Source organism: Otolemur garnettii, unplaced genomic scaffold, assembly GCF_000181295.1.
Source record: "Otolemur garnettii isolate 467f Iridium unplaced genomic scaffold, OtoGar3 scaffold00081, whole genome shotgun sequence".
NCBI classification, from domain to species: Eukaryota; Metazoa; Chordata; class Mammalia; order Primates; family Galagidae; genus Otolemur; species Otolemur garnettii.
This window is the reverse complement of record NW_003852476.1, coordinates 7,671,233-7,685,481: the sequence shown is the minus strand read 5'-3', so window position 1 is coordinate 7,685,481 and position 14,249 is coordinate 7,671,233. Positions and strand designations below refer to the sequence as shown.

At 38.7% G+C, this 14,249-nt stretch overlaps 1 protein-coding gene across 2 annotated transcripts in view; it reads left to right on the top strand.

Moving 5' to 3' along the window:
- Nucleotides 1-6,057, top strand: part of KCNH5 (potassium voltage-gated channel subfamily H member 5) — a 384,504-nt gene extending 378,447 nt beyond the window's left edge. For both annotated transcript variants that reach the window (XM_012807979.1, XM_003794435.1), the window contains one exon: nucleotides 4,150-6,057. In XM_012807979.1, the coding sequence (XP_012663433.1) occupies nucleotides 4,150-4,442 (293 nt within the window). In that variant the 3' untranslated portion in view covers nucleotides 4,443-6,057. The remainder of the gene's footprint in view (nucleotides 1-4,149) is intronic.
- Nucleotides 6,058-14,249: the final 8,192 nt, after the last annotated feature.

The window sequence follows — 14,249 nt, the reverse complement described above, 5'->3', positions numbered from 1 at the left end:
TGAGGAGGGTCCGGGGTCTGAAGCTCTCCATTTGCTCTGCAGAGTGAGGAGGGTCCGGGGTCTGAAGCTCTCCATTTGCTCTGCAGAGTGAGGAGAGCCTGGAGTCTGACGCTCTCCATTTGCTGTGCAGAGTGAGGAGGGTCTGGAGTCTGAAGCTCTCCATTTGCTGTGCAGAGTGAGGAGGGTCTGGAGTCTGAAGCTCTCCATCTGTCAGTCAGAGCTCCCTTCACCCAGCGAGCACCGATGGGGCTTCAGTCTCCTCAGACTGTGGCTGAAGGCAGAGCACAGCGGCTCTTCCCCCCTCGGCTTGCTCCTCTCTCCCCCGGGGGTCACAGGACTGTCTTACACAGTAGTCACAGCAGTTAAATCAGAAAAGGCCTCTGGGGAAAGGGCCCCTGGCTCTAGGCAAACTTTCTACAGTTTTTTTTCAATGTCATTATTTCTGTCCTATAGTAAAAATAAAAAGTAAAATAAATTTAATCTGATTCTACAAATGCAATATGACAGGACATACAGACATCAGAGAACAAAAAATACAGGATACTCAATTAAAATTTAATTTCAATTACTCTTAGTTTAATCACTTTTATGGTTTAAAAAAAATAACTTTTTCTTTAAAACTTGGGTATGGTAAGTAGTCAGTGGAATCCAAGTGTTGCTGTTTTCAGTTAGGCTGCAGTGCAGATCTGCAACTGTGCGACCTCCTCATCGCCCGTCCCTCCTCATCCATCCCCATCGTCCATCCCACATCTTGTCTGCCTCCGCACCTGCTTCTGCTTTCACTGAGCTCCAGACTGAGGCCCTGCTGCTAAGAAAAGAGTGAGTCGACTTTAGTGTCTGAGATCTAGAGGGCATGTGGTCACTCATTGGCCTTTTGAACCGGCCTTACCCAACTGCTGGCCCTATTTACTTCTGGTACAATTTTATGATCTGAAAGTGCCTGGCATCTGGTGTCTGACAAGTGCAATAACTGTCCCCACCTTGCCCTTTGCCCTGTCTTTGTCTAAGGGACCGAAGTCCCAAATGGCTACCTTCTTTGGCTTCCCAAGCTCCTGGGGTTCCAGCCAGTGACCATCTGGGCCACGTAGGAGGTGAAAGGAAGGCAAGGAGCTGAGAGAGAACGTTTGCCCTCTCTGGAGTATATGGGTTTTCGCACTGTGCACTGCAGTGGAAAGTGGACGTGTATGTCCTGTCAATTCAGAAACGTCAGATGAGAAGTCAGGGCCAGTCTTCCTGTCCAATACCACCTCCTTTCCAACCCCCTGGGTCGAGACACAGAGGCCAAGGAACACTCTTAGAATTCTATTACCTAACATCCCAAAGCTTGATTCTTTCTCTTCCCAGTTACTCTAACTTTTCTTGTGGTAAAATATGAATCCAGTTCTGCCTCATTTCTCTCCTGGTGCAGACAGGCACATGACTCCCTTTGTACAGGGTATTTTGGCATTTGTAATATTTGTTTTCAGTTTAATAATAGTAATCTAGACACGTTGGTTTGCACTTGGTTCTGGGGAAGGAAGCTTGTGATCAAGGAAGCTGGGAAAGGCTTACTGATATTTTACCTAGGGATATTACAACCTTAAATCACTAAACACCTTGAACTGCTCAGCACATAATAATTAGAAGCAATTATTAGCCACTATAATGAAAATCTAAAAAATACAGCTCTGGCCTAAGATGAATTCTCCACTGTCAGAGAAACCAAATCTTTCATTATAGCTTCTCCACATGGCAGAACATATAGACATCAGAGAACAAAAAAGACAGGATTCAATTAAAACTTAATTTCAAATAAGCAAAGATTACTTCTTAGAGATTAGATCTGTCTTATTCAGATAAATAACATTTAGTTTTAGTATGTCCCAAATATTGCACGGAGTTGTTGCTCTTTATCTGACCTTGCCGTGTGCCTGGACCTGCCCTCTTTCTTCCTGGTTATTAGAAATGGATCCTTTTCTCCAAATGTGAAGACTAGACTCCTCTCATTTACATCACAACAGTGCTATGTGTGTCCTAGGCCAAACTGGCTCCTTTGGTGCCATGATTCAGATTCGAACTGCAAAAGGGTCAGGAGTGGGTGGGAAAGGGGATGTGGCCAATAGTTTATATTAGGTCCCTCGTGTCATTTCTGTTAGTCCTTAGAATTAAAGTGGGTCCCTTTGCAAAAAGGAGATGAAACTAGTGTCTGCATTTCTGTGTTTAGGGCTGTCCGTGTTCATAGCGTTAGTATCTTGACGGCGTAGCACGAGCTCTGCTTACTCAGGAAGCATAAGAAATATGTCAACTCTGAAAGACTTTTAATTAAGCTGCTGGAGCTTTGATGTCAAACTTTGAGATTCGAATTACATCTTTCAAAAAAGACCCTATTTCATGTGCCACTACTGAGAAAAAAATGTGTTGGCCTTTGCAGATAGTTATTGAATTTACAGAATATTTATTTTAAGATATAAGTTATGAGCACTTGATAAGCTGGATTTAGTGCATCAGTCTCTGTTACAGAAACATGCTGTTACCCAGAAGGAGGGTTGCTAGTTTCCTGACTTTTCTGTTAACAGTGACTATCGCCAGTGTTAGTTTCTGGTGTAAAATCAATGAGTGTATGTTACTCCTAGAAGCTTCTAAACCTTCAAAAGGGGAATGAAAATGGTTTCAAATAGAAACTAGTTTATGAGCATTCAGGGAGAGAGAACCGACATATCTTGGGGGTGTATTATGGGCTGGAGACTATGTGTCCCTGTATCTCTAACCTAACCAACAACTTAGAGAAGGTGATTGAGGTAAGTAATTTTGCTTGAGTCATAAAGTTGTGTGCTCTGAAAGTGCTTTATCCAATGTAACTCCCTTTTGAATTTTCCTTACAGTTTTCACCTACAGTTACTTTGTTTTTCAGGATTCTGAACAAAACTCTCACAGTTATTGAACTCACTTCCAACTCTTGACAGTGTTGGTAGTAATTTCTTATATAGCCAACATTTTATTTTTCTTCTGCTGTGATATAAGTTCTCCCCAGTATTTTCAAAATAGATTTTTAATGAAATTATGCTCATTTGTGGATATCTAACTTAATAAGCACTAAATGTATGTAGACCTAATTTTTTTATTTAAAAGATGAAAAATCTTGGAATTTAAAGAGTCAACCTTCAACCCAGTGAAAGTGTCACATAAAGATTCTGATTTATGTTTGAATATTTTTGTGGTGACAAGTTCATAAATTTTCAAGGCAGTTTATTAAATTAATTGAAAGTTGGCCAGGCACATGGCTCCCACCTATAATCCCGGGAGGCCGAGGTGGGTCGACTCCTGAGCTCAGGAGTTTGAGACCAGTCTGAGCGAGAGTGAGATCCTTTCTCTACAAATAGAAACAGTAGCTGGGCATTGTGGCAAGCACCTGTAGTCCTAGCTACTTGGGAGGCTGAGACAAGAGGATAGCTTGAGCCCAAGAGTTTAAGGTTGCTGTGAGCTATGATGCCACAGGACTATACACGGGGTGACAGAGTGACACTCTGTCTCAAAAAAAAAAAATTGATTGATAGTTTGAAACAAGGTCTATGTATTGAATGGTACTGCCTACTGGGGACACATAAATAAACTTAAATCCCCCCTACCAAACCAGGTGCCATGTTGATTAACTTTTTAGTAGCTTGTTTCAATACATTTATAGTCTAGCCATCTGACCCTTAAACAGAGGATGATATTAAAAATGGTTTTGAATCATACTCTCTCTATAAGGGGAAAACAAAAAAAAAACAGTGATTCAGCACAGGAAAATATAGTAATTGCGTACGTGTTTTTCCACATATATGTACTGTGTATATGTAGGTGGATACTCATACGCTATGTATCTTTTTCTATTGAATGGGAACATGCAGAAGAAGCAGAGTACCTCGATTCACTGTCTCTTGGACGGCACCCCCACGTGTAGAGGAATATAGCTCAGTGAGCACCCAGTGGCCTCACGTTGGGGTCCTGAATATGCATGGCTTAAATGGCTTGGAATATTGTTTTTCCCTGATTTTATCATCTGTTCAGGGGTTTTCTTTGGGGAACAAAGCACATCTGGCAGTTGTGAGTTATCCTCTTCTGTAGGGACAGTCTCTATCCGTTGTACATGTGTATGTGAGATGTAACGATGTCTCTCCCGCCCTGCAGATCATCTTCCGCAAGATCAGCGACGTGAAGAAGGAGGAGGAGGAACGTCTCCGGCAGAAGAACGAGGTGACCCTCAGCATCCCCGTGGACCACCCCGTCCGGAAGCTCTTCCAGAAGTTCAAGCAGCAGAAGGAGCTGCGGAGTCAGGGCGCGGCGCCCGGGGAGCCCGAGCGCAGCCAGCTGCAGGTGGAGACCCGCGCGCTGCAGAACGGGGCCTCCACCACCGGCACCAGCGTGGTGACGGTGTCGCAGATCACGCCCATCCCCACCTCTCTGGCCTACGTGAAGACTAGCGAGTCCCTGAAGCAGAACAACCGCGAGGCCCTGGAACTGAAGCCCAACGGCAGCGCTGAGCCCAAATGTCTCAAAGTCAACAGCCCCATAAAAATGAAAAACGGGAATGGGAAGGGCTGGCTGCGGCTCAGAAATAACGTGGGCGCCCCGGAGGAGAAGCAGGAGGGCTGGAACAATGTCACCAAGGCCGAGTCCCTGGGGCTGTTGTCAGAGGACGCCAAGGGCAGCGACTCGGACAACAGCGTGGCCAAAAACCCGCTAAGGAAAACAGACTCCTGCGACAGCGGAATTACGAAAAGTGACCTCCGTCTGGACAAGGCTGGGGAGGCGCGGAGCCCGCTGGAGCACAGCCCGGTCCAGGCGGACGCCAAGCACCCGTTCTACCCCATCCCCGAGCAGGCCTTACAGACCACGCTGCAGGAGGTCAAGCTCGAACTCAAGGACGACATCCAGCTGCTGAGCTGCAGGATGACTGCGCTAGAGAAGCAGGTGGCGGAAATTTTAAAAATACTGTCCGAAAAAAGCGCACCCCAGACCTCTTCTCCCACAGCCCAGATGCCACTCCAAGGACCTCCCCAAATTCCATGTCAGGATATTTTTAGTGTTTCAAGGCCTGAATCCCCTGACTCTGACAAAGATGAAATCCACTTTTAATATATATATAAATATATATATATATACACGTATATATTTGTTAATATATTAAAACAGTATATACATCTATATACATATGTGTGTATATACAGTATATACATCTATATATTTTCACTTGCTTTCAATATGATGAACACAACCTGGGTTTTGATATGTAAATATTGCATGTCCAGCTGGATTCTGGCCTGCCAAAGAAGACGATTATAATTCAAAACATAGATATTGCTTGTATATGATGCAGTTGACTGCATGCACACTTTACAATTTATTTATAATCTCTATTCTATAATGAAAAAGTATGACTTTTGTTAACCAAGGCAATGTAATATTTGAAGAATCAGGGTCCAACCTGCCAATGTCGCCATGACAAATTTGATCTCAGGCTGAGTCTACCGAGCTGTCATTTCCTCACTGTTCTGTTAAGTTAAAGTTATAGATGGATGCCAAGAATTCAGTCTTTTAAACTATTAGTATCATTTTATGATATCTTTCCATAGGCTGTTTTTCTGTAACTTAGTGTGAGGTTATTTCCCCCCACCCCCAGGCAGTGTTCTCTCCGTTGAAATGACTGTTCTGTTGCCTAAAGTCAGATAGTAGTGTGGAATATTGAAAACTTATTGCTATGGGTTTTGTGCATGAATTGCATTTTTGCTAACCTATACCTCTTCCTTTTTTTTAAACATTAGATAGTAATCATTAACTCTTACGTAAGGAAATCCACACCCTCTCTGTCTTGGAGAACAGCTGCCATCATGTAAGCTAACGATATCAACACCATAAATACTGATTTATTAATATAGTGTATATTATTATAAAAATACTGCACCACAGGGTATAAGGGCCTTTTAACAATTCATGTTAGAGATGCTGATTTTTCCCAAGGTGATGAATCCTCTAAATACATGAATTCTAAAACTTGTTCAAGAGTGAGGTTGAAAGGCTCTTAGCAAAGAAACATACCAAAAAAAAAAAAGCATTTGAGCAATCATATCAAACTTTGAATTATAATACAAAATAAAAAAAGAATGTCAACAGGCAAGTTTTGTAACATCTCTGTAGCTTAGACAGAATGAAGCACTGGTTCAGTTTGTTGACATATGATTCCTGACTGTTGGTAGTGATAACACACAAGGTGGTAAATAACAAACAAATAAACCAAGAAGTAGATGTTAAATTGCTCAACTCAGATAGCTGCTTTTCTGTCACTTTATTCTGGTTACAATTTTGTAAGGCTTTTTTTGCACACAGTTCTACTGCTGGACTTCTGCTGAGTTGATACAATAGCCTGCTATTGCTCAGGCAGATCCACTTAGGAAAGGGGGTTACTAAAATTTTTATAGTCTTTTGGGTCACAAATCCTCTTTTTAGAAAGTGCCTATTATCAACTAAAAAAAGTCACAAAGAGTTATGTATAGCTGTGTATTAAGCTAGTCCCTTAAATAGTATATATTGAGAATAAAATGCACATTTATTTGTAAGAACCTAGGAGAATACCTTTCAGTTGACTAAAATATATTTTGTGAAGTTGTTCAGAGAGGCATACTTTTCGATCAGTGCATGCTTGACATTTAACGTAAGCATCAGGTGAGTTAGTATTTGCATCAAGTTGAAAATATATGCCAATAATTTACATATTGCTAAACCACCTGTACATATGTATTAACAACACACGCAAGGGATGGCAGAATCAAAGGAGATATTTTGGTCTATTACCCCCATTTTTATAAGCTTTTCTAACTTTCTCCCAATATCCCCACCACAGCCATCAGAACTGAAAGACAAGTTATCACAACCAGACTGGGGAAGGATAAAATAGCAATTTTTAAGAACAGCTGCTATTTTAGAATTTCTATTAGAACTTCTTCACATGCCCCCAAGATGTGCCTCTGCAATCCAGGAGTCTCGGGACACGTTCTGTGCCCTGGGCTCCGTTTTCCTTTCTTTGTGCATAAAACTTCCATGACACGGAATGGAAGTGTTCAGGGGAACACGTCTCCATGCTCTGCTATGGTATCTACCCACCACAGGCACAAGGAAATGAAACCATTGTGGTGTAAAGAATCAGCCCTGAAATGGGGATTTTGTTGCTCTCCTGGTGAGAATGGTATCTTTTTCTTGACCTCTGACAATTACTGCATTTCAGGGTATTTTTTCTATTAGTTTAAGTCAAGTTTGGCTAAAGCCTTTAAAAGTGAATGAGTAGTAATAATAATAATAAACTGAGTAAAGAAATTGTTAGCTTAACTTTAGCCACATGCTTCAAAAGTACGTGTTGGTGTAAAGCACGAAGAGTGACTGTGTGATCGCCTGGGGTGTTGCAGTTGCAGTCCAAGCCTTTCTGTGCAAGTGCTTCAAATACGTGCTGTGTTCTGACACTGACTCAGCGTTTTACCTAATCGGTCTGCAATATTAGTGTTCATATACATGGGAAAGAAACATAGTGGTTTTAAATTATTCCAGGTTGTCAAGAAGAAAGGAAAGCCTCGGCTGTTCATTTATGGTGCAGTTATCATGGTATTCTTTCCAGCCACCTCTGTTCTCTGTGTGCATGATGTGATGAGGTGCTGAATGTACACTGTCATCAGCAGGAATGCGTGTATTCAGCAAACACTGTATATAGGCTCCAAGATTCCACACTCCTTAGCAGTTGAATTTACTCGGATTTGAATGAAGGGTGAACATTTGCTTTAAGACACGCAATACCAATACTGTCGCGTTCTGTGTGGCCTCAGCTGGCACATAGATGGGTGATGCTGTCTCGGGGACCAGACAACTGCATGTTTTATTTCTACACTGTATAGATACTCTTGGTGCATCCGGAATAAAATTTCTACTGTTATATTTCTGAATAATGTATTAATAGGAGTAAATGGACATATATTTAAAATCCAGACATTTTCCAAAGCAATGTACATACTTTCAATATTTTTCTATGATAATACTAATGTGTCAGATGCTGTAGCCAGGACAGGTGGTTGTAACTTAATAGCAAAAGGCAAAAAAGAACAGAAATGCAAATTCTGTACTGTAATGACAAGTTTTAACAGTCTGCATCAGGATATTGTTGCACTAAATGTGATCTAGTAGATGGAAAGTTTATGGTAAAAGGCAAGTAGGTACACAAAGGCCAGGTGACAATACCAAAGCTACATGAATCGTCCTTAAAATCATTCAGGCATAGTGGTTGAACACAGACCCCTTCTTCTTTGTTAAAATGGAAAATTTTTATTGAGTCTGGTTTCATCTCTAAGTATAGGAGGATAAACATCCTAAATACAAAAAAAAAAAAGAAAGAAAGAAAGAAAGAATTTTATGTAGATAAGGGAAAAGAGAATTTAAAAATTTGGGGTTTTTAATTCTTTCTGGAACAAATGTATACTCATTCTGTACCCAATACTTTAATAAAAATATTAGTTATGACCATGACCTAAAGTGCCATTTTGAAAATAAACATTGTTGAACCAAAATGCAGATCACATTTTCTCTTAGATTTAAGGAGGTTTTGTTCACCTGTGAGATCCTGTCCATTTGCTGTCCTATTTTAAATGGCTAAATTTTTTGGAAAACTTTTTTGTGTTTAAATCTTCTGAGCAGTTACTATTTTGAAGTGCACATGACTAATTGTGAAATTGTCATCTTGCCAGTGAGTTCCACTATCTTGTATAGTTTTTATCTCATAAGCTATTTTTTCTGAGTATCATTTCCAAAATTTCATGTAGGTAATGAGAAAATTTGTCTCTAGTATGCATATCATAGCTGGATAGTTTTAAAATATGGATATCTTACAGAATATCTTACAACCGTGTGAATGATGTGCTTTCATAATTTTTATTAGGTAGAAGAGTATTTCTCTTCTGGTCTTGGTAAAAAGGGTAGAAGAAAAATACAGTCTTTTGGAAGACACCAAGGAATGCATTTCTGAGCTCTGTCTGGGATTCTGAATCTGGCTTTGCCACAATCAAGCAGTGTAATTTTGGGCAAGCCAACTGTTTTTTCATTGTGCCCAATGAAACAATTCCCCAACTAATAAATAATACAGGGAGGATAAGAGCTGCTCTCTTCTTACAGAGAGATCCTGTTAGGCTAATGGAAAATCATCTTTCTCTCAGATGAAAATTATATTCAGACAAGATTGCAACTTTTTCTTTCATAAGAGATGAGCTGTGATGTGCCATCTAAATATTATTCTAGATTTCGGGAGAGATTTCTCTGGTCAAAAGGTGGTGGAGAGAGGCATAGGTTGCTAGTAATTATTAGCGGCAAGTGAGCATACAGCTTGATACCTGGGAATCTAGAGCTACTGATCAAATAAATGTGGAGAAAATAAAGGTCTGTTGAGGGAAGGAAAAGATGAATTTTATGATTTTTTCTTATTGCACTGAATCATATGGCTCATCAGATTCTCATTTTGTGAAAAAAGTGCATATGCATATTGGTAAGTATTCAGGGTACAGTAATTCATCCTTCAACTTTTTGTATAAAATTAATCATGGCTTAAGATACATGATTCCACATAAGCAGATGTTCTTACGACAGAATTCTTAGCTGTGTGCCAGGTATTAAAAGTTTTGATATGTATTATGACTGAAGATTTTCATCACTAGGTTTTTAAGCTGACACCCATGTGTTTGCATGCTTTACGAGAGTCAGGGCCTTTAAGGGTTCAGACTGAGAGCTGGGAAGATGATGAAGGAAAGGGCTCGGAGAAGACTGAGCAGAATCTATCTGCTTCTTTACTCACAGGCTTAGAAAGCAAATAAACTAACGAAGCTCATATTGTTTGCATTCTCACCGTGCGGAACACTTTACTTAGAGTATCAAACTTACAATTCTTGCAACAATCCTATTAAGGTGGTAAATAACAAACAAAAATATCCAAGAAGGAGATGCTAAGGAACTTAAGCAGATAGGTTGAGGAACTTACCCAGGCTAGCACAGCTATTAAGCAGCATTGAGATTCTAATAAAGGCAGGAAGCCCTTAGAGAGAGAACTTCATTCTACAGAATACTGCCATGATAACGACTACCTAGTTCAACCATAAAATCCAAGTCTTTCAAGACACTTCCTTGTAAAAGTTCCTTAATTAAATTTTTTTTAATTGCATTCTATAATGTGAATGTAAGTGTTTGCTTCTGGTAGGTCAGAGTGAATGGGAGAGTCACAACTGTTGTAATTAAAAGGTGCACTGTCCCAATGATGGAAGCTTTGTTCACTTCTCCCAATGGTTGAAAGGCATCCATGGAGGTAAATTCTCAAACATGGTTATAAGTAAGAAGCAAATTTGACATATGGTCACTGATACCAACGTTTTCTTTTCCAGTTGAATTTTAACTTAAAGAGGTAATACATGATGGTTAAGGAAAGCAAAAGTTGTTCGAGATTTTTCATATAATTTCTCTTTATCTTTAATAATGAGATTCAGAAAGACTCCAGGAAGACTGTATTTTAAAAATTTGTCCTTTGACCCCTTGGATTTTAAGAAGATTATTCAGATATTTTTATTGATTGCGCAAATGTGGTTTCTTGGCCAAACTACTATTAAATGCATTATCCAAATGAACTGTCTTTTTTTAGAATGGCAAATTGGGTTCTTATTTCTAAATTTAATGAGCCCATTGTATGTAGCTTTACTTCACAGAGTTTAAATAATTTTCTGTGATAAAGAAATGTTAGTTTTTGAATTTGATCACTTTGTTCCACCCTTTGATATTTGTTAAAGTAAATGTCTGAAGATAAGGAGAACAAACAAGGTATTACCACATGACGCCTGTGATTCTCAGCCCAAACCATCTTGCTTTCACTTTGTTAATAACAAAGGCACGGGCAATCATAGAAGGGAACATTCTACTTTTTGTGTGTGTAATAAGTGTGGTGGAGTCTAGTGACAACTAATCCAATGGTTCCTTATTTTTTATTGTCACTTCTTTATTATAAAAATGAGGTCATGATGTGTACTGATTGGAAAGGCACTTGGTTAAAGACCAACTGACAGGATAGTGCAGTGGGGCCAGCTATAGTTGAGGAAGAGGGAGGGAGGAGGACGGATAGGTTCCTCTCCATGGGAGTTCTGTGGATGATATCTTTTGAATGGTATTTTTTTTTTTTTAAGATAACACATTGTCATGGCTGTTGTTAAAATTTAAAAAAAATATTTGGAATCAGTTGAAAGCCTGTCACATGTGAGGGCCTTTTTAGTAATCAGTGTGGCCCCTAGTAACTCCAGAATTCATAACCTCAGGTTCTGACCTGTGTGACCAGGCCCATGAGCTGGTTGGCTACGTCCTGACTTGAGGAAGGATAAGATCTGACCTCTCTCTCTCATTCATGAAGAATGACCAGAACACTCAAGGCAAATAAGTATTCACCCTGATGCTTGAATAAACCAGATTGAGTATCCCTAATAACTAAAGTCTTTCATTGTCAAAATATTGTATCCTCATTCTCTGCTACACTGTCTTTGATAATGTAAAATTTAACTTCTTCCTTCTGTGGTCAGACCCCTTCACTGGGTAACACAGGGAAATCGGTCCATGGGAAAGGAGCGATGTAAAGACAATTGTTGATCACAGAACTGTTGGTGTCACGGCGGTGTCGGATCCCTCCTTTGCTCCTCAACTTTTCCAATAAAAGTATGAAGGAAAAGTTCCCTGATGAGGCCAAGATTGAGAATGAATAGGTAGCCAGAAGAACTATGCAAAATCACAAAAAAAGATTCACTGCTAATTCCATGTCCAAGAAAGTTTGATGGACTTGAGTCTTTAATATTGGTATGTTACGTCATAGCCATGAATTGTCAGCATACAACCCAAACACACTTTACTTTAAACACAAGAACACTTAACATATTTTTAGAAAAAATAGAGGCGAGGATTGCTTTTTGACCTCTGCAGTGATATTTTCACATGTGGTTCTCGTGATCCTCTGTCTGGCAGGGGCCCCTGTGATGCTGTTGGCCTGTATCTCCTTACAGCTGCTTGGTATCTCCCATCAAGCAGTCGCCTTCCACCTTAGAACTTCTTCACATTTAGCCAAGTGAGAGGGACACACCTTTCACATTAAGAACAGATTTCTCAAAAGATTATCACATTGAAACTGGAAACCAGGTTAGAACCATTTTTACCCTAAAATATCTATTGTAGGTTATTGAAAGAGCAATGACTTTTAGAAGTTCTTGGTACTCAAGCAACACAAATGAAAATGTGCAGATTTATGAGATATTGCAAACTACAGTTTTTTAATCGTATGTTCTAGTGACTGTTTACATTAGCTGCAGGGTTTTGTATACTATAATGTAAATTCCTGACTATAATGCTTAGGTTCTTATGGGAATTAATTTTGCAAATTCTTAAATGTGTTTTTCCACTGCATCTGTATTTGTGAAAATTTTCAGGTATTAAAAATGCCTCTTTTGTTAAACGTTAATTCACTGGAAATAATTAATTCATGTATTGACCAAGGAAACGGTGCAGGGACTTCGTGTGAGATTTTTTAATACCATGACGCTAAGCAGTACTTGTCTGCTCTTTTCAAAATCTAATTCATGCTAAGCAGATTGTGTTTCTACTTAAAGATACTGCAGTGTAAAATATAAAAATTTTGTATGTACTGTCGGTCTGTCACCTGATTGCTGAAAGGATGTGTGAAAGCATTATAACTATGACTTTAGGGTTAATTCTGAAATACTTGCAATCAAAATTCGATCATTTCTGGGAAGTTTGTAGTGATTATCACTTTATTTAAAGCTTATTCTCAAGAAATAGTCCTTTTAAAAAGTGAATTGGCAGGTGGAAGATTTCTAACCCAAAAGAATTCTGGGTTTCAGCACAATAAACTTTATTTCATCAGGGAGGATTAACTTTGCTTTTTTTTTTTTCACACTTATTTAAATGTGGATATTTTTTCATGATACAGAATAAAATGTGCATTTTATGGAACTTGTTTGAATCGGATCTTTGTTGGAAATCGCTATTTCTATTTTGGTTAAATAAGTGAAAAGCTCTCCAACACAAAATCACAAAGCCACGGGTTGAGAGGAAACAGCCTTTTGATACGTTGGAATAACAATGTTATTTTAGACTTTTAGAATATTTTTCCTCCGATAAATTGTACCACTATGATATAAATAATAAAATTAAAATACTCTCATATGGAAAGTAAAAAGTTTAAGCTCCAGTGATGAATTTGGTTGGATTAATTTCTTTGTTCAATGAAAAATAGATAATGATCAAACCCAAATAGAATATTGGACAAATTATTATATAAAAATGGGGTTTTAAATATGTTTCAATCAATATATTTAAAATTCTATTAATATCCTAATATGTGCTTATTATAAGCTATGAAATTTAGAGTCATAAAGAACAGAATGTACATAGAATAAAAGAATACCTTTTCTCATTTTATGGAAAAATTTATAGTTTTACCACTAGTTCTTATTAATAACCAAGGCTGAATGGGTAATATAGAAAGACTGTTACATGAAAAAAACTGCAGATTTTTTTTCTAATTAAAGAAACACAAGTTTAAGGTGCACTCTTCCGAACATCACTGAATATTTATACCTGTTGCTTCTCTGTACAAAATCACATTCTTACTGGAGAGCAACTAAATAAAACCTTGTCTTTGCTACAGATGTATTGGGGTATAAGTAGAGGATTGTAGAGTTAACTCTCAATTAAATAGGAATCAAGATATGATGATTATACATAACTAAATGAATGGTCCAAGTGAAGGGAAATTTTCTGCACAAATTATCACCATTGAAAGATTCTTCCAATTTTTGTTCCTTTTTTCCTCCTCTCTTTCCTTACACACAAACACACACAGAGTCAACAACACATTGCAAGTTCTGTGGTAATTCAGAAATGTACAATTTTTAAAAACAGGGCAATACATATTTTAGATTTGAGGAAATACCCAATGGAAATATCATTAAAGCAGGATGAGATGGAAGTTTCTGTCCCATACGAGGTTTTCTCCTGGGAGTGTGGGGAAGAGCAGAAGCTTTAAAGCCCCAACCCTCGATCTTGTTATGGTCAGCAAAGTTCTGTTCCCAAGTGGAAGGGAAGGCTTTGCTACTGATACAGTCTTCCTATATCAAGTCAGGTCCATTTTGTTTAATCTAAATAAATCAGCATAATATGCTTTAATT